The following is a 20593-nucleotide window of genomic DNA, read 5'->3' on the forward strand; positions in this document are numbered from 1 at the left end:
TCTTCCTCGTTCCCAGGCCGCCACCTGGCCCTGCGGATACTGTTTATTGCCCCCCCCCCGTACAGTAGGAAGCTCCCCCCATTAAAGGGACCCTCGAATTGATCAAAGCCCCCACCCTATGATATCCGATCAACCCCACACATTCCGTGAATCGGCGGAATGTCCAGCTGCGCGATAATCATCACCTATTGTGACCGGGGTGGGGTTTTCAACTGTAAATGTGTGTGGGAACGGGCCTGAAGGGGAGATTCCGAGGATGTCCTTTCATACTTCAAAGCATTGCAAGAATGTGTTACCTGCAATAAAATTCATAAACCTGTGTATAAGAGGCCAGGCCTCAGAGATGCGGTTAGAGCACCTCGTGACGATACTGGCTGTCCGAACTGATGTGTTCTCCTCCGTAGAGAATAAACCTTGTTTCCTGCCTTCCAGTCTCCAGCGCCTGCCTCTTCATTGATTAATATTTTGTGGGTTAAAGAGGCGATACCGCCGGGCAAATATTGGTTGTCCTTGACCTGTTTTTACACCGCCACCACTAGCACCTCGCGTCATGGCTGCCAGTCACCGTGGGCTGTCTCCGGGGGGGTGCACTCGTCGCGTCTACTGGCAGGGTCACAGGGAATAATCCTGGACAATCACCTCTCTATTAAGGATCACATCAGCACTGCCACCAGAGGCGCCAACTACTAACTGAAATTACTACGGAAATTAAAACCTTTCATTCCGACTACAGCACTAGTGATCTCTAAATTAGATTACGGTAGTGCTACCCTCGAAGGTCTATCAAAAGCAAAACTGTCACCTCTGAAGACAACTTTTAACACTGCAGCTCGACTCATTACTTCCTCAAAAAAAAGTGATCACATCACTCCAGATCTCAAGACACTGAACTGGCTAAACTGTGATGCAAAGATCCACCTAAAAATTGCTTGCTTGACTCAAAGTTCTTCACCACAACACTCCAATTTACATGACCAAGAAGCTCTTCTTATCAGGCTAGATTAGAACTTTAAGAAGCACAGGCTGCCTTCCACTGAAGCTCCACAAAGTCTAAAAAAAGAAGACCTACAATAACTACTTCTCTAGAACTGTCCCCAAAACTTTGAACTCACTTCCTCCTGAGACCAGATCCAACCCTCAACTGCCCTTATCAAACGAAAAGTAAAACTAATGATCAGATTCTTTCCACAAGTAAAATTCAACCTTTCCAATTAAAATCTACATACTTTTAAATGACCATTTTGAATCAAGACTGCATAATAATAATAATAATAATAATAATAATAACTGAATTCATAAAGCGCCTGGTTCCACTAGGCTAATGTGTCCCCGCGCTGCATAACGGCTTTAACAAGAGCACCTCAATACTCATACTTCATCCCAACCACCCGCTACCTAGCCCATGCGTCAACCCTCGTCCATACTTTTAGTCACTTTTTGTTGTTTCCCTGCATTTTTGTACTCATGTGTTTAGTTTTCCTGATTTACAGTACTCCGTTTCCCAAAAGTGTGACCTGCATATGCGTTATCTGTTTGTCTCCATGTTGTACAGTGCTCTGATACCCGAAAGGCACATGTTCACGCTTTATAAAACTCAATAAATAAATCAAATACATAAAAATTACACAATTTTACGGTCCAGTTATTATAACACCCGCCCATACAACCACCATCAAGATTACTAGATTACTGACATTTTATTCATTTTAAGATACAGCCCTTCTATCAGCACAAAAGCATCACCCGTCCTCATGTGCTGCTTGTCCACAGCTACTAACCTTACCTAGGGGTCCTGGAAAGCCGTTCTCTGGCCATTTAAATGGATGTCCGGTTATCCCCAGCAGTGTGTACTCCTGCTCCATGCCAAACCATGGATGGAAGTCCTTCACCTTCTCCATCACAGTCTTACATGTGTGCCGCAGGTTGGTATCTGTGGGGCAAAACGTAACTGGTAAAAAAAGAAAAAAAAAAAAACAGGGCTATGCACAACCGACCATGAATGCTAAGACCCCAGCTGTGTATAAAATGGTATTGTATGGCACTAGAATGGGGGAGGAACAACAAGTCTGTCTCTTCACTTCCCTCAAGGTGTTGCGGAAATGTCATTATGAACAAACCAATGGTGGCAATTCTTGCGTTTCCAGGTGAATACATACCAGGTTTGATCACAGGAGACAGAATCCTACAGTAGTCCATAATTACGTTACCGAAAAGGGAAAGAGCTTCCACTCTAGTCAATGGTGATGCTTTGGTTGCAGAAGGGAGAGTTCAGAGTGTGTCCAGTTAAGGGGCGATTTTGTGATTCACCTATTAAGTTATATTCTGGATGTAGATGGATGCAAGGAGGTGGTAGGAAGGTGGTGTGGCATCCTTGGGACAGGTGATAACTGATGGGTCGGAGGCCAACAGATGGACTGTGACATTCTTAAGGCAGCCTGTGGCCTCCAAGGATACCGTCCTTGTGCAACTGCAACATGCTACTGTTTTGCAAGGTGTGGACGCAGGGGGCAGATATGAACGAGCAATGGTAAAGCCAATATAGCTGGTGTAGTCTACCAGCCTTTTGGCTTTGTCAATGCCTATTTTGTCATGGTCTTTGAAAACCTTTCTCTCTGAAGCTGCAGGGCCTTCATCAATCACAAATAAATGGCTGAAATCAAAAATACGTTTCAAAAGCCACAGGCCACATAGGCCCCGGAACTGAAGAGAACTACTTTGTGTGTGGCTGTGCTCTTTGTAAAAGGGAAGAATGCCGTCATTCACTGTGAAGTTAACAAATGGTGGAAGGCCCAAAACATAGTAGTTACTAGGGACCTGATGGCATAGCTTTCCTAATCTCTCAAGGACTTCTGTATTTTTACAAGCGTAAATGAGTTAATCTTCGGGTGCGTTCGGAAGGTGAATACATTTAACTTTGTAGACATCAGAGCATGTAATGCCTCCTGCCCCCATTTATCTATACATTATAACACGAGAACAAGTAGCAAAAATGCAAAAAATAAATTATAAAAGGAATGTAGGAAGACGCCTTTTTGTGCAAGTACTGTACCGGAAAGGAAATGCCCTGTAATTCCCAAAACCTCTTTTAATGGCCATCTGACTCAGAATCAGGTGCCTGAAGCACCCCGAGATGTGCTCTGTAGATCACAGGCAACACTGGGAGGCTGCCAGCTACGCAAACTGCAGGGCCTTTCACATTCAATCATATTATGAGTTAAGAAAATAAATATGATCTTCGCCTTAAAATATTATAATTATTCAAAGAGGGATGTATGACGTTACAACGCATACTTTTACCACGCATGCCTTTACTACGCGGTATTTACAACGAATACCTTTACAACGCATAGTGCTTTGGGGCGCTGGATAGTGAATATTTAATTTACTATTCCAACTCCAGTCCCCGTGGATAGTAGGGAAGGTGTTGGATAGTAAATTAAATCTATTCCCTATCCTAGAGCGCCCCCAGCGCAATGCGTTGTAATGGTTTGCGTTGTAAAAGTTGCGTTGTAAAGGCACTGCGTGGTAAAAGTTGCATTGTAAAGGATGTTTCCCTTCCAAGAGTGGTTATGTAAACAGTGTGGAGGATGAATTCACTTACGGCACATTGCAGTGTTCCGTCCTCACCTGCTGGCTTCCTGTTGTATTTCAGTACTTCGCACATCACCAGTTTGTTGGGGTCCAAGCAGAAGGGGTCTCTAAACATCTGTACCGGGATCAAGTACATGTCGCTCATACAGGGTTCTGCTGGCCGGGCACACAGGCCCTCAAAGGTCCATTCTGAGACTTCTGTGTGAAAGTTGAAAGTCAAATAGGTTACAGATTACTTTGTAGTGTGAAACAACGCAGAATTGGGTCGGGGGCCCATCATGACAATCGTGGACAATTTCATCTCTCCCCAGTAGTCCCACCTCCATTTCCAAGTAACAGTGTTGGTCCTTAACAATTGTCACTGCAAACCCCACTGCATAGCAGTAGAGCTCTGTATGGAAATAGGTGGATTGGGAGCAAGGGCATTGTGGATAGGCATGAGGAAGATGGGGATATGTGGAGGGCAAAATGGGATGAAAAGCAATGGGTAAAAGGAAGGGTGAGAAGAGCTTAAATGAAGTGAACTGTGTTGAACACTTCTTAGAGCCCTGGATTTGCACAGGACTTCAAATGTATGAAATAGAGATGAGAAGTCATTCCTTTAGGGCGCCACTGCATGACAACTGATGCATACTCACCAAGCCCGATTCTCAAACTATCGACTTTAGAGGGTAGCAAGTCGTGTCATGTTGTCAAAGCTACATATAAGGCGAACAGAGTGTCCGTACTAACAGCTCTACTTGCATCAAGAAATCATTAATGGGCAAAGATCTACCTCATTTTTAGACCCACTTATACAGCACTCCAGTGCCACTCAGGGAAACACCTGCAGGCCCCAGAGCAAGTTGGGGCTAAAGCAGATATACTGTGTCCTATGGTGACTGCAGTGAAAATTCTGGCAGGTCTTTAAGTGTGATGGAATAAATGGGGGTCTCTATAAGGGTCATGGCCTAAGAAACTTAACTAGGAATCCTTTACAAGAGGCGTGGCTTATATAATTTATGGTGTGCCTTTAAACATGGAAACTAAAATCCTGTGCTTCCCAAAGCACACCACCCAATCAGTATTTGTGTCCTTTCTTTGAGCTTTATATTATTGCATCCAAGTATATTGCTCAGTAATGAACATGAACCTAAAACAAGCCAAACTTATTGACTATGCCAATGCTTGTTAGCTGTATCAGATAAACAATGTTTTTGGTGTGAATAATTAGGATTATAAGTGTTTAAATTCTGAAAATATGATACTGCGAATTAAACATGACTAATGTCTGTAGAAGGGGTGGTAGTCTATGTAGTGTCTCAGTCACTCCCATTCTCCCCTTCACACAACTTTCTTCTTCAGTCTCAGACACTTGTGTCCTCTTTCTCCCCACATCTTTTTGAAATCCACATATCACACACTCATATCTCTACTCTTAAGCACCGTCTTTTCACTCTATACTCCGTCTTGCATTTTAATCAGTTCACCATCCCCTCAAGCACACAAAGCAGCAACTCACATGTAAGCACTGCATTTTGTTTTACTTTCTCCCTATTAATACTTTGAAAGCAGTGTACCTCCTTCCTACACTTTCATATAAAACCATAATCACAATTGGCAGACATCTTCATTGCTGTGTGTGATCTGCTGGGAGGCAAAGGATTAGATGAGCATGTGTTCTGAACACTTTTATTATCCACTGATAGGCACTGTGAAAAACACACACAATCTTCAGCCTCCATTCCGGAACTTTGAACTGTGACCCATTATAAACACCCACCCTCCTAAACAGTCACAGACACCAGGGCCCTATTAGATGTCGCCCGGAGCGGTATAGAGTATCCCCAGAGTGAATGCTGCTCTAGTCAACTGCAAGTTTTATGGTGTCTTCAGAATTACAATAATCGGGTTCTCAAACTCCAGGCCTGATAATTATAGGCCCGGAAATACCCAACCCAGAATCATCAGAGGAGCTGAGGTGCTGTAGGCTGCTGCTGTGCTCAGCCCCCACCTGCCTGCATAAGAACCTTCCCTCATGCTCCCCTGGGCCCCTTCCAGCCACCCATGGACAAGAGGAAAAGACCCCGGAGCATTTAACAATCACTCCAAGCAGATGGTAAATGTTGGCAGATTTGAGCCCTCTAGAAGGGGAAAACAAGCAGACTTGGACCCAGTACTCCATATTCGGCATGTTATTTCTCATTCTTGAGTAATGAACTTGTAATCACCATTATCTTACTGGAAAATAATGTCCAATATTGTAAATTCTGGCACTGGTATCTCCCGGGGAACTCGTAATAGGGCCCACATGAGAAACTCTGTGCCTGATTTATACTTGGTGGATGTATTACGTACCATCGCCATGGAGGAATTCTTTACTCCCCCCATGGCATGGGCAATCTGTCCGCCAAAGTTAAAATCGTCCTCCTGTCCAGGGGACGTCTCTTGTATGTACAGGAACTGCTGTCACTGTGGTTCCTGTAAATACATTGAAAGTTTCATGGTCGGATCCGTCAACATGACTGATCCGTCCATCAAACTTTCAATATTTTTTTCTAACTTTCAAAAAGAAAATCTGGAAGATAGATTTTCTTTTTGAAAATAATAAGTTAAAAAATGGCCTTATTGCCATGGGAGATTTCTCCCGTGGCGTGAGGATCATTTTGCAGTTTTCACTGCCTGTCACTGCCAACGGACAGTGAAAACTGGCCATGCGTTTGCCCACTCTATATAGAGTAGGCAAACACATGGCCAATCTCTGATAGCCCTTACTCGGTCAGGCTGTAAAAGGTGTATATAGGCAGCGAAGATGGAGCAATCTCTGCTGTCTACATATTAAACTTCCCTTTGACTTTAAATGGGCATAACTTTGCTTTCCCTGCGACGGAGTACCCTCTGTCAAAGTCTAAATCAGACCCTCTGTTCACAGTGCATCCTATACAACAGCAATATGCTACATGAGAATAAACCCCACAAAAATGTAAACCCTTGGAAAATGAAAACACTCTCAGGGAATGAAAGATTAAACAAATATTAAGTAAAATATATGTACAGTAATTATTCAGAAAACACTTTTGCCTGTCCCAAAATGGACATGAATATACAGCCCAATAGGGACCGTTTACAATGGCAGTTTTTGTAGGGTCTGAGAAGAGGAGTGACCTGCTCCAAATAAAACTCTGCTAGCCAAACCAACACAACAGCTTTTTTCCCTAAGTGAAGTATGTGTTAAATAAATATGATCAACATAGTTAAGCAAAAAAACAAGCATTCTAGAGGTGAAGATACTGTGCAGCACAGACCAGTGGTTACCTGTTTAATAAACTCACGTTCAGTTTTGTCGAAAGCATGAGGTGAAATTAAACGCAACTCAGGCTCGTAGCCTGAAGTATATTTTTAGGGGGGCCTGAAGCTGTGCTCTATAGATGCATTATTTCCTAAATGTTAATTTTCCTACTAAACACTGACCCCCCAGAATATTGTGGTACAAGAATATCAAGGACAGATTATTGATGGATAAATACATAATAGGTAGATTAGATTTACTATTTCTAACTCTTCATCTACATACCTTGAAGAGATATATGTACATTCTAGGTTGAGTCAGTTTGTGCCTGGCCAGCTCCTTATGAAGATGTCTTGCTGTTTAACTGCGCAATAAACCTGTTGCACTATACTGGAGTCTCTAAGGCATTTACTACAATATATATACCATGTAGGTACATATATGTGGAGTAAGCTATGGAAAATCTATACTTACTTACCTGTCAATATTTTCAATACAACATTTGTGCCTCAATATCCTATGCCATCGATATTCTGGTTTCGATATTATGGTCCATGCCATGTGATTCTGTGGAAAGTAATACGTGTATTTTTTTAAGGTACATATTAAAGCACACTCAATCAATTTTCCACAATACAACTTTAAACTCTATCCATTAGATGCGATTTAAAGTAGAAGGGTGTAAAGTCTGACTTGCAACTTCGCGTATTTTGTAAACTGTTCAAGCTTTGTGAATGCAAACATATCAATTGTTTTTAATAAATAAGCTGGCCTCAGCTCAGAGCCATACCTCCCACACATCTTACCTCAATTGATGGCTAGCCAGCCGTCACACTCAAAATGTTTTTGCTGGAGGATGTCCAACTTGGGACATTCTGCTTCAGAAAATCATCCGACCTGGAATGGCCAAAAGGATAAACCTTACGTCTCGTAAATTTAGGAAACTTCATCTGCTTCGTAAAATGCGGAGTTTTTTTATTCCAACCAACTTCGTAAGTGAAGTTTTAATTTAACTCGCCACTAATTAAAAAAACCTTTATGGAGAGCTTGGAGCATATCTATCATGATAATTTTGGGAAATTAGTAGCAAACAGGGTGTTTCAAAGATTTTATGGCTGCTGCAATAGTGAAAGCTAGATGTCCTGATTATGGGTTACTCAATATTTGGTCCAAGGCAATGGATCCTCAGGTGTTGACCCTGGCAGGGTTTATTTAGATATGAAACCATTTTTAAAAGATAAATATTCTGTTAAAGCAGCTCTTTGTGACATGGCAGGCTATATTGGATCATTTCAGATTTACAGTACTGCTGTTTGGGGTATTTGCGGCCCTCTGGCAGATTGACTTAACAAAATATCTGGCTCCTATAAACAAAATATAGATATCTGGAGCAGCATATATCTCACCAGGCTATATTTCACAGCAGGCCAGTGTAGGCCCAGCAATGTCAATGTAAGTTGTACCTGACTTTTGATGACTGCCCCAGCATAACAGGCTAATCAAAGCAATGTATCGTATTGGAATCTGGGGTTTCATGATTGGACATTGCTTCTGAATGACTGGTAAGTTTAAATAGTGACAACCACATATGCATCCTGAATAGGAAAGGTCATGAAAGTTGCTGGCTTAAGAACAGCATGACTCAATGCCCTGCATAGTTGTGCAATCTTTTTACACAGCAAATCCCTGGTTGACATACCATATATGAAAGGTGTTGGACTTCCCTAAATGTTTTGTCTTCACCCTCCTGTCTTCTGAACCCATTTTGCTGGCCTGCAGGACTCTGTGCACTTTACCACTGCTAACCAGAGCCAAAGTTGCTCTTTCCTTTAAACATGGTGAAATTGGCTTACACCCAGTTGGCACATTTAATGTTTGTGTACGTCCCTAGTAAAGTAGTACTATATGTACCCAGGGCTTGTAAATTAAATTCTATTAATGCCACCCACTTACGTTTCCTTCTAAACATGCCTCAGGCCTGCCATTGCAGCCTGAGAGTGTGGTTTAAACTGCTATTTCAATCTGGCAGGTTAGGCCACCTCTGGCTTGATGAGGGGGCAGAGTTGTTACCTACCTACCATACATGAACATTGCAAACGCTCTGCAAGAGCACATTCAGAAAGGGTTTCAAACTATTCTTTCCTGATACTAGACAAGCCGTGGCAGGAAGGCAGAAAATTCCAAACATCACTGGGGGTGGAAACCTCCAGAACCACCTCCTACTTCAAAGCTAGCACCAGGTATACATAGTGGACCCTCAGATCCAACTCTTCAGTAGACCTCTGGACCTGTGGAACACTCAGAAAGACTTCTGTGCTGCTTTGCAAGAAGTGCTGCCACTCTCCTGCCCTGCTGATCTGCGGCCTGAAAAAAGAATAAACCTGTATGTTGATCCCAGGACCACCAGAGTGACTCCAAGGGCTAGTTGACTGGCATCCTGGTTAGACCCTAAGGGACAGAAAAGTCTCCAACCATCTTGAACCCAGCACCAAGACTCTACCTGTTGTGAGTCTTGGCTTCTAAGAGGTACCACTCCAGTCCTGGAACATTGGAAGTGGGTCTGAAGGTGCTCTGACATCCCAGCTGTGGTCCTGAAAGTAGAACTGACACAGGGCGACGCATCTCCTCGCAGCAGCATCGGCACCACTGCAGCGAGATGCATCACTGATGCTGGACTCAATATTACAACATGTAGTCTCTTCGGAACTGCCCCTGCGCAATACACCCTCGATGCAGGCCTTTGAATTGCAAGCACCTCTTCAAAAGCATCCTCGACGACGATGCAGGGCTCTGCATCTCTGCTCAGGAGGTCTTACAGAACCACCAATGCACGACGTATCCTGAATGTGGGATCTCTCAATGCTCTGCAAACCAGGATTTATGGTAAATTATTTGTCAGGCCTAACTGAGTCCCAGTATCTGGCCTGCACTCATCATGGTCACCTGAACTCATGACTTTGTCCCTGTCCAGCACGACCAGATAACGACAGTTGCACTTTGTGCTTTTAGGCACTGTTTTTACCTAAATATTTAAAATTACAGATCTCCTGTTCTACATATTGGATTTTTGTTGCTTTTGTGTCAAGTAATTTAGAACTGTTACTCTGTTTTTCTAATATGGTGTGGGATTTTCCAGGTGTTGTGTTTCCACTTTATAATAATAAACTATTCCCTTTGATGTTTTTTCGACACGTCCCTATTTTTATGCAATCATACCAACGTTGGTATGACTGCATAAAAAAAGGGACGTGTCGAAAAAACATCGAAGGGAATAGTTTATTATTATTGGTTTCAACCCAATTCCCTTTCTTTTGAAGGATTACTTTTGATATTTCTAGGATACCTGTGTTTCCACTTTATAACTGTTTGAAGTACTACAGAAAGACTTTACACATTGCCTCCAAGTTAAGCCTGACTGCATTGTGCCAAGCTACCAGAGCGCTAAGCCCAGGTTAATTTGGGGTTTGCAATGAGCAGAGTCTCACTTCCCTCAACCAATAACCCAATTTCCAACAAAAGATGTGAAGGGAGTTCAGTTAATGCCCACTAAATTATTGTCCTTTCAACTGCGACAGTAAACTAGTGTTGGTACCATCTTTCATATCAGCCTCTCATACACAACACTGCTGAATTCCACAGGGAAGCATCATAACCCATCTGGTATTCAACATCTACCTAAGCCCCTTACCAATCCTGATTACATCATTCAACCCCACCCGTCTACAATTTAAAACATGACTGCCTTCGGGCCATAAACACATGGATGACGAATAATTATCTAAAGCTAAATATCGCAAAGACAGAGCTCATGACCTGCGGAAAATGAAAAAAATACAAGCCTAAAGCAAACATTATGTCCCTTGAACAATACCAAGAGAAGTCCTAAACCTAGAAGTTACCATGGATGCAGACCTATATTTGATACCACATGCTAACAAAGTAAAGCAAAGTGGCATCTATACAATGAAAACACTCAGTGGCAGCCTCCCATATCTTGGATAATCTCCAAGCTTGACTATGCCAAGAGCCTATACCTTGGCCCACCCGCATTCATCATATGCATAATACAACTCATCCAAAATGCTGCTACAAGACTCTTTCTATACCTTCACCCAAGAAAACACATGACTCCAGTCTTGCAATAGCTCCATGTGCTACAAAAAGCTAGAAGAGCAATGTTCAGTGCACTTTGCATTGTTCACAGAACCTCCAAGGAGAAGGGCTACTATACTTAAAAACCTAATTCAAGCAATACAAACAAATCAGGACACTGTGCTCCAGGCTTGCAACACTTATCATCATACCACCTTACCATAAGAAATCTGTAGGATGCACTGCTTTCTCAGTACAAGTCACCAAGCTCTGAACTCCCTATAAGCTAGCATTCTTTGCCCCCAGGAGCATATAGACTTCCGATGACAGTTCAAAACATGGCTATTTCCAAGACAACTAGAGCACCAGAACCTGAAAAGATAGTTGCATCCTCAAGCTCAGTCTTTAGCTTACAACCTACAGACTGAAAACAACCCACCCAGCACGCTACTTTTGATAAGCTGGTAAGTTAAGGAGGGCTGACATTATGATTTGCTGGATTATTATGTAGGTATGTAAGTTCATGCATAACATTTCTGGCTCAAACTAATATTACTACCATAAAACTCAGCTGTCAGCAGCCAACTGTGACTTATACCTCTTATGTTCACATAAGAATCATATGCTACGAAGGTTGTCCATCACCTGTACTGTGCAGCCAATAAACTCATTGGAATAACTGATGAGCTCCATTCATGACTATAGCTCCCAAATACCTATACACTATGGCTGCCACTTTACATCTCACAATGACTTTCAGATATGATGAGATAGTGTTATATGGTGCTTAGGGACATTGTCGACATTGCTAAGTTAGCATGAGCTTGGCTGCCATGATGCTGCTTTTGCGCATGTTGCTACATGACTTTGTTTTTGCAAGACTCTGTTTGTGCCTTTCACATGAGAATGGGCTGCCTTTCCCGTTCTCTGCCTTTCCTGGAGTTCAGTCTGAACACAATGTGCAAGGTCAATAAACAATGCCCCTTGTTATTCTGTTCTGATCAGTCCCTAGCACTTAGACATAACATGCTACACACACTTGGAGAAAACCGTTCCATGGAGAAGAGCTTCGCTGTTCCTATGATGTAAACCATACATCCAGGCTTAAAGGTACAGGGTCTGCTGTCAAAGCCCAGAGATCTTCCTTTATATAAAAGAAACTTCTTCTAGTGAAGGGGAGGGTGGTTAGGTCTAAATGCCCTAGTTTCCACAGTCTTTATAAAATGACTTCTCCCTTTGTATTCTATGGAATTGTAACCTTGCTAACTGTGCTGAGTTTATGCATTTTGCTGCTAGTAGTGGCACATATACTGTATTGTAGAGCACGATAGTTAAAATAAACATTTTGAACTATTTCACTGACTCTGACGATTCTCATTATGGACAAGTACGAGTGAGTGAGTTAAAGAGTATGTCTTGTTCCCGCGATTCCTGAGAGAGTGGGGAGTGTTGTGTTCTAGGTTGTCTAATCATTTGTAGCTCCGTGATATTTGAAGGAGAACGAATGAGACACTATAGCTAGTCATTTTGGGCACTGATGTGGTAGGTTGGTACACCCCTATACACTGAGGTCCTGTTTTCCTCCCCATAGTTCTGTGTATGTGAAGAATCCCTGCACATCCCAGTAGATCTCTCTACTTCCCTCTCCCTCCAGCAATGCCACCTCTGCCCCAGACATTTACCCAAAATTTCTGATTGGACAACTCAGTCCAGTAACCAGTGAAGCAGACTATATCATATGCAACACCATAAAGGCACCTACAGAGCTGTTCAAAGCTGCCGGCATACTGAAAAACCATAAACCATGTAACTGTGTCTCCCAAAACTCATCATCCACCACATTGCTAAGCATCTTGTAGCACGATAACTACACATCAGTGGTCATCATGCACAACATGGAAACACTTCCCAGATGGGATCACAAAACAAAGAAAACACCCTCCAAACCACACACTACATGTATGGCATAGCTTGCTGTCCATGTAGGTAAGTGCTTCAGTGCCAAACATTGGGGTAGTAAGTGCTATACAAATGTGCAATACAATGCAATATTTATCATTTGTACATCACCAAGATTTGTTTTGATCTTATTACAATATTTTTTCCATCAGACTTCAGAATTCTAACACAAAATGTGCTTTATTTGTGCTTTTATAACTACTTGTATATGTTGAATTTTTTGTACAGTTCATTTACATGTATTTACATTTTTTGTGAGTTAGAAACAATCAGTCAGTTTTAAATTGCTGAAAGGTACTTTTTATGGCTGTAGCTGAATAAAGGTTTGTTGACTGACTGAATTAGATACTAATTGACATCCTACTGTTTTTTTCACACTCCCTGTATGCAAGGCCACTGGAATTATGTAATGTTGTAGCTGCTGTGTTTTCCGCATAATTATGACTTTCCCACATTTGCTACATAATCTGCTGCATAATTGACAGATTTTAGCAAAAAACGAATTTTGTTCCTAGCTCAAACAAATCAAAAGTTACTAAAAATGTTGCAACATCTGCTGATGCACACTGAAAGGTCCTTTGCAAAGTTGACTGGTCACCTTTCAGTTATTTATAGCCGTATTTGGATGTGGAACTGGTACTAATGAATTGAAACCGTTGCCATGCAGTGACAGCGATAACGTGTAAAATTGATAAAATAGTCTAGAGAAACTATCACATAATGGGCCACATTAAGCCACATAATATGTGTTTGTTGCCACATAATCTAGTCAACATTGCCGCACAATATTGGCCTCCCCTGTTGCATAATTCAGGTGACCTTGTCTGTACCCCAATGAGATTGTCACATGGTTCACATTACAAAATCCTCTCACTTTTTCAGTCAAAGAAAGAAAAGTAAACATCATCTCCACACAATTTGTCAGAAGACAATTTTACCTGTCTTTGAACAAACAGCAGATCTAACATGATAACATCAAAACTTAAAGTCACTATTATTGCTCATTCATCTTCATATCTCATGCACTTTTAAATACTATGCCAGCAGCCTCGGTTATTTGGTAGGGGGTAACGATAAATATGGGCTGGCCCTCAAATGCAACCCCCCCTTTACTACGGCCCAGTGCTAAGTGCCCAGTGGAAGAGGCGGCCAAGGAAGAGGCTTGGATTCAGCATCTACATAACCTTTACAGTGCTAGCTGTACAATTACCTACCTTCTATGCACTTAGGTTCGTTGTCCACTGTTTTTGTCTTGCAGCGGACGCTCTCCCCGGTTTCATCAATCCAGACATAGGTGACCAGTACCTGATCCCCCTGGGGGAGTTTCATGTACTGCTCCCGGACGGACTTGTTAAGCTTGGAACTGTGAGAGACCGACATGGTGACAGATCTGCAAGAGAGAAAACACGAGTGAGGCCAGAGACAAGACGACAAGTCCACCTGCACCCAAAGCAGAGGACACAGACTGGAAGCACTCTGAGTAGCCTGGAGAGTCCCGTCAGATTTAGCCAATTTTGGCTCATGTCCTAGTTTTTAGAGGGGGGTCAACTGAAAACAGTGAGAGGCACCTTTTAGATGTTCTAAAGTGGTGCTAGTTAGCAGCTGTTATGAGTAAGCAATTTCATTAAAATACCATTTACTTGCTAACGAGGCCTTGTTGTGTTTTCACCCCTTCTTAGAGCCCCTGCATCTCCACTTTGCCTATTGCTGGAACAATTAGCCCCCCACCCCCGAAATGTTGATTAGCCCGCCCTGAAATTTGGCTCTGAGATATATATATATATATTACTGCCAGCAGGTAGTTATAGTTAGGACCTAGTTTCCATAGGAAATCCGCAACATTCTATTTGGAATAACTTTGGCGCCGTTCTACGAATCTTCGCAAAATTCTCAAAGAAGATGGCCTGCTCCGCTCCGCTCCTTCCCTGAAAGTTTTGGGGTGATTTGTTAAGTGGGGGCCGAGAAAAAAGGGGGGACCCAAAACATGTTTTCCCCATGCAATTTTCCTTAGGGACCTTTAAGTGAGGCTACAGCCCGAACTGCTGAACGGAATTACACCAAATTTGCCAAAAAGGTAGAGTTTGGTCCGCAGATTACGCTTTTTGTTAAATGGTGTAAATCCGTTCAGTAGTTCCTTAGAAAATCAAAAGTAAAATCATAGATATATTTGCAAAGTTGTACCGTACCCGTACCGTCTGAGGACAGTACGCGTACCATTACGAGCACGAGCTGCATGCTAATTGGCTGTAAACAGTCTGTCAACACTCCAAACCAGGAAGTCTTGGCAGCCATCTTGTGCCTCGGTAGAATATTTTTTGAAAAAATCGCGGGACACGCGTAGGTACCATGCCGATAAAAATAAATTGCTTTTTTAGCCCCTGGGAGGGGGCCAAATCCCGGAGGCAATTGACTCTTTCTAAAGGGGGGCCCAGAGGGGCCCCCCAGCACCTCCGGGGACCACCACTCCCACGGGCTTATTTTAATAGGGTGGGGGCTCTAAGGCCCCCCCAGCCCAGGGGACTGCCAACCCCCGGGATTTTTTTATTTGTAATAATGGGGGGCCCAGAGGGGTCCCCTAGCCCTGGGGACCGCCACCCCCGGGGCTTTTAAGTGTTGGGAGGGGGGCTGCGCGGCCCCCCTCTTTGAGCCTTGATGGCCCTGGGGACTGCCACCCCCCAGGGCCGGCTCCTGCAGTGTCCCGGGGTGCCTAACCCCGAGAAACTGCTGTTTGCTATGGTAGGGCACGAGCCTCGCGGCTCCCACCCTACCATAGCAAACTGCTTTGGTTTTTGAAAAAAATCAAAGTGGATTGCTTTTCTGCATGGGGAGCAGCTTGTCAGCTGCTTCCCAAGCAGGAAAGCAATGCCGGCTCCCACAGGATGAAGGGAGCCGGCAGGGACTGTGGGGGGCTTGGGGAAACCCCCACGGCCCCCAACAAGGAGGGCAAGGCCCCGGGGGATGGGGTCCCCGGGGCCAGAAGTGGACCGGGAGGGGGGCCACGCGGCCCCACTCCCAAAAAAAAAAAATTAATAAAAAAAATGGCCGGGGGATGGTGTCCCCGGGGCCAAAAGTGGCCACAGGAGGGGGGCAAAGCAGCCCCCTTCTAATTAAAAAATACATTTTTTAAAAGGCCCATGCCCCGGGGAATGGGGATCCCCAGGGCAGAGTATGGCCTTGGGAGGGGGGCCACGCGGCCAGGGGGCTGCGTTGCAGAGAGGTATAAAAAGGGGCATGGCCTCTTTACACCTCTCTGCAATGCAGCTCCCTGGCGCATACTGGAGGTACCTGGAGGGCTAGTTGGTCCCCAGGGACCCCCAGTATGGAAGGGGAATTAGTTCCCCCTCTGCAAACGCGCCAGGGGGCTGCGTTGCAGGGAGGTGTAAAAAGGGGCGTGGCCTCATTACACCTCTCTGTGGCGCGTTTTCAGTTGGGGAATTAATTCCTCTTCAATCCAGAGGTCCCCTAGGGGCCAACTAGTCCAACAGGTACCTCCAGTAAGCGCCACGGAGCTGCGTTGCAGAGTGTTGTAAAAAGGGGGCGTGCCCTCTGAACACCTCTCTGCAACGCAGCTCCCTGGCGCATACTGGAGATACCTGGTGGGCTAGTTGGCTCACAGGGGATCTCAGGATTGAAGAGGAATTAATTCCCCAACCTAAAACGCGCCACAGGGCGTGTTTGCACACATGTCACCTCAGGCCCCATCCCTTCCTTCACTATTGAGCAAAATATTCCTCTAAAATCAGCCAAACTACAAATTCCGATTTACTCACCTGTTTTCACGAGAGACGTCAGTGCTACATCTTTGAGCCCAGTAAGGACCCTGAAAAGTAAATCTAAGCGTACTTACCAGTAACTTGTATTTCCTTCCATAGGAATCTATTGTGTGGTTTTCACCAGAAAAGTTTCTGTGTCTATTTTTGAAACATACAAATATTCCTCTAAAATCAGCCGAACTACGAATTCCGATTTACTCACCTGTTATCAGGAGAGACCTCAGTGCTGCATCTTTCAGCCCACTACTGATCCTGAAAAGTAATTCTAACCATACTTACAGTAACTTGAATTTCCCTCCATAGGCTAACATTGACTGGTTTCACTTGGAAATTCTTCTTAGTGTGGAGTTTTGGAATTTAAAAAAATTCCTCTAAAATCTGTCGAACTACGAATTCCGATTTACTCACCTGTTATCAGGAGAGACCTCAGTGCTGCATCTTTCAGCTTACTACTGTTCCTGAAAAGTAATTTTAACGTTACTTACCAGTAACTTGAATTTCCTTTCCATAGGATATCATTGCCTGCTATATAAAATATATATGAATTAAAAAAATATAAAATAAAATAAATAAATATTACAATTGGAATATTTTTTTTAACTTTTTTTCCATTTATATTAAAAATATGTAATGTAATTTAAAGAAATAAAATATCTAAAAATAAATACTTTAAAACAATGTAGTAAATCAGTATGAAAAAATAACAATACATTTAAAAATTATCATTTACAAAACCTTTGAAATTCACTGAAAAAACCATAGGTTTCAGCCACATTATAGTTAGGAATTAGCATTTAAAAAACCTTAGAAATTCACTGAAAAAACCATCGTTTTCAGCACCGTTATAGTTAGGAATTAGCATTTAAAAAACCTTTGAAATTCACTGAAAAAACCATAGGTTTCACACATGTTATAGTTAGCTGGACATTTCACTCATACAAAACCATTGAAATTCCCCCGTTATAGTTAGTTCAGCTAACTATAACTTGCGCGCTCGCAATGCACTGCTGATGACGTCACATATTACATCACTCATGACATGGTCAGTGACATCACTCATGACATCACTGATGACATATCAAATGACATCACTGATGACATTACTGATGGCATCATCCTTGTGAAAGAGTGGCAGACCTCCTCTCAGCGTAATATAACCTTTGATACACACATTCAAAAATAGAAACAAAAATTTTCCAAACATTGGAGATACCAATACCAGTTACAACAACCTATTCAGTAATTCCAAAATCTACATACACATCCACTCATTCACCAACAGTTCTATATAGTCACTCATACATATACTCACTCATCATATGTAGTCATACACCTATACATCCTGTTACACACCGATACTCATCCATAGAGTTACTCACACACAAACTCACACATGCAAATAAACTATCAAACATCCATTTACTTCCATATACAGCTATACACACACCGATACACTAACTTCTACAGAAACGTACACATACTTACTCTCTTAAACAATCACTTATAGAAACACATACTTATTTATACAGGAACTCTACCAATCTCTCACTCTCACATATACTCACTTATATACATCAATACTCACATACACTAGTTTAAAACATATGTACTTACTCATAAAGACACTATTGAGACAGTCATTCACTCACTAACACATCCATACACACACTCATCCACCCATACAGTCCTGCACACATGCTGTCTTCAAAAAACATACAGTGAGTCACTCATTCATGCATCTATACGCAAAGTAATATCCCCCACCAAACCATACAGACACTCATACTGATACTCAAAAAACAAACTAATTACCCATATACACACTCATGTAGCTACTCACCAACCCATGCAGCCACTTATACACAAAGTGAGACACAGATACAGATATTTAAATATTTAAACATTACTCTGTAATACATGTATTCACTAAGATACACTTAATAAGTCAGTTATATAATCAATTTTACAAAAAACCCATCCATTTAGACACTTATTTACCCATTTATTCTTCCGTCGACCTTTAGATATACATATAAAAAAAATATTTATTTTTCAGAAAGACAGACATTCACTGGATGATGTCATCAGTGATGTAATTTGAGATGTCTTCAGTGATATGATGAGTGATGTCACTGACCATGTCATGAGTGATGGAATATGTGATGTCATCAGCAGTGCATTACGGGCACACGAGTTATAGTTAGCTGAACTAACAATAATGGGGGAATTTCAATGGTTTTGTATGAGTGAAATGTCCAGCTAACTATAACATGTGTGAAACATCTGTTTTTTTCAGTGAATTTCAAAGGTTTTTTAAATGCTAATTCCTAACTATAACGTGGCTGAAACCTATGTTTTTTTTCAGTGAATATACATATATATTTTTTTTTTTTCTGGTTTCCGCGCCGGTGCTTATAAGCAGCGCTCCGCCGCGCACTGCCAATGAATCCAAAACTCCGGTTTCCTTTGTGCGAAAGAACTCCACGGAACTCCAATGCAGGGTCCAATCCTTGGTCGTGACCAAGAAGGTGTGGTGAGCACCGAAACGGTTGCTTTCTTCCGCTTGAGCAATAAATTACAAACTTGATATCTGACCATGCATTGGAGTGCCACGGAATACCCTCTCAACCACTGTTCACTGCCATACACAAGGCAGGTATTGCCAATTGGAATTTGCCGGGAGCCCCACTCAAAGCACAGCCATTATGCGAGCCCAACTCAATCTCTGAACAGCAGCACTGCAGCCGTCCTCCACATGCACAGCTCCCCCACGAGAGGCAGTTGATGTGCACTTGGCCAACAATCTAGCCCCAGTGAAGCTATGTTCATGGGGCCAACAGGTATGGAGTCCAGGCTCGCTTACAACCAGCAGATGTCCAACCTCACATGCACTACGACCTTTAAAGGGCTGGCTGGAGCTGAGCCTTCTTTAGTTAAACTAGGGGGCGGGTGTGAAACAAACTTCAATCTAGACGCTCGCCGACATTGTTAATTCTGTGAGAGGCTTCCTATTTTGCCCAGCTAAAGCCACATGAAAGTAACACATGCCTGCGGAGGGTGAGGGTGAGACCTTCTTGAAATTGCCAGCGTTTAAACACGCATTCTCCCTTATGCTCCCTTCCTCAACACCCAGACAGTCCAGGCAACAGTACACCGAAGGCCCCAGAAAGACTAGAGCGCTGCACTTCTCACATGGTCTCCTATGTATCCAGCTCATCAGACCCAGGCCACTCTGGGATCTCCCTCAGACTCACTTTGGTTGCTCCTGGCGGCTCGGCTCCTGGTGCCTCTGTTGTTGAGAAGGTTAGAGGCACTGACAACTGCTTCAGGGGAGCTTATACCTGGGTAAACCCTCCCACTTGCTGATGAAGGGCACCGGATACAGAGAGCCCTCCCACCGAAACCCTGAGGCATCCTAACATGGACACAGTGCACCGTTTGCTCAAACATTTATCTGTACGATGCATTCTGCCCTAAGGTAGACTGCATTTCTACCAGAGAGCTTGGAATCTTGAGGTTAATAAGCCTATAGATCAGTACTGTGTTATACAATAGCGGCTCTGATCTCATGGGCTTCTGTTGAGGAGCTGATGTCAAACCATGGAAGATAATGTGAAGTGGAAACCCCTGCCTATAGGAAGGTTCCATATTGCGTTTCGAGGTTAGACATGGCTAATATCTATTAGGGTTTTGCAACCTACCCAGGACACCAGCAGCAGCCTCTGAAACTTTTGTTTCTGTTTTTTGTTGGTGCAGTGCCTTGACGTTTGAGCAGTTACCACTACAACCCTTCTTTTCTCTATGGCATCCCCCCCATAATGCCTTGTGAGTGTAATAGGCTCAGGGACCCACTCCCTCCCTAGATCACTCCTTTAAATTGCCTTTTCTTACATGGTGAGAATTATCTGAT

The 20593-nt window shown here is 43.0% G+C and overlaps 1 protein-coding gene across 1 annotated transcript in view; it reads right to left on the reverse strand.

Moving 5' to 3' along the window:
- LOC144754335 (glutamine synthetase-like) overlaps positions 1-19969 on the reverse strand; it is a 136091-nt gene extending 116122 nt beyond the window's left edge. Inside the window, exons 1-4 of the mRNA XM_078642024.1 lie at positions 19938-19969; positions 14125-14300; positions 3628-3789; positions 1784-1930 (exon numbers count right to left, since the gene is read on the reverse strand). Coding sequence (XP_078498150.1) covers positions 1784-1930; positions 3628-3789; positions 14125-14290 — 475 coding nt within the window. The 5' untranslated portion in view covers positions 14291-14300; positions 19938-19969. The remainder of the gene's footprint in view (positions 1-1783; positions 1931-3627; positions 3790-14124; positions 14301-19937) is intronic.
- Positions 19970-20593: the final 624 nt, after the last annotated feature.

The sequence above is a fragment of the Lissotriton helveticus genome, chromosome 5_1, assembly GCF_964261635.1.
Source record: "Lissotriton helveticus chromosome 5_1, aLisHel1.1, whole genome shotgun sequence".
Lineage (NCBI taxonomy): Eukaryota > Metazoa > Chordata > Amphibia > Caudata > Salamandridae > Lissotriton > Lissotriton helveticus.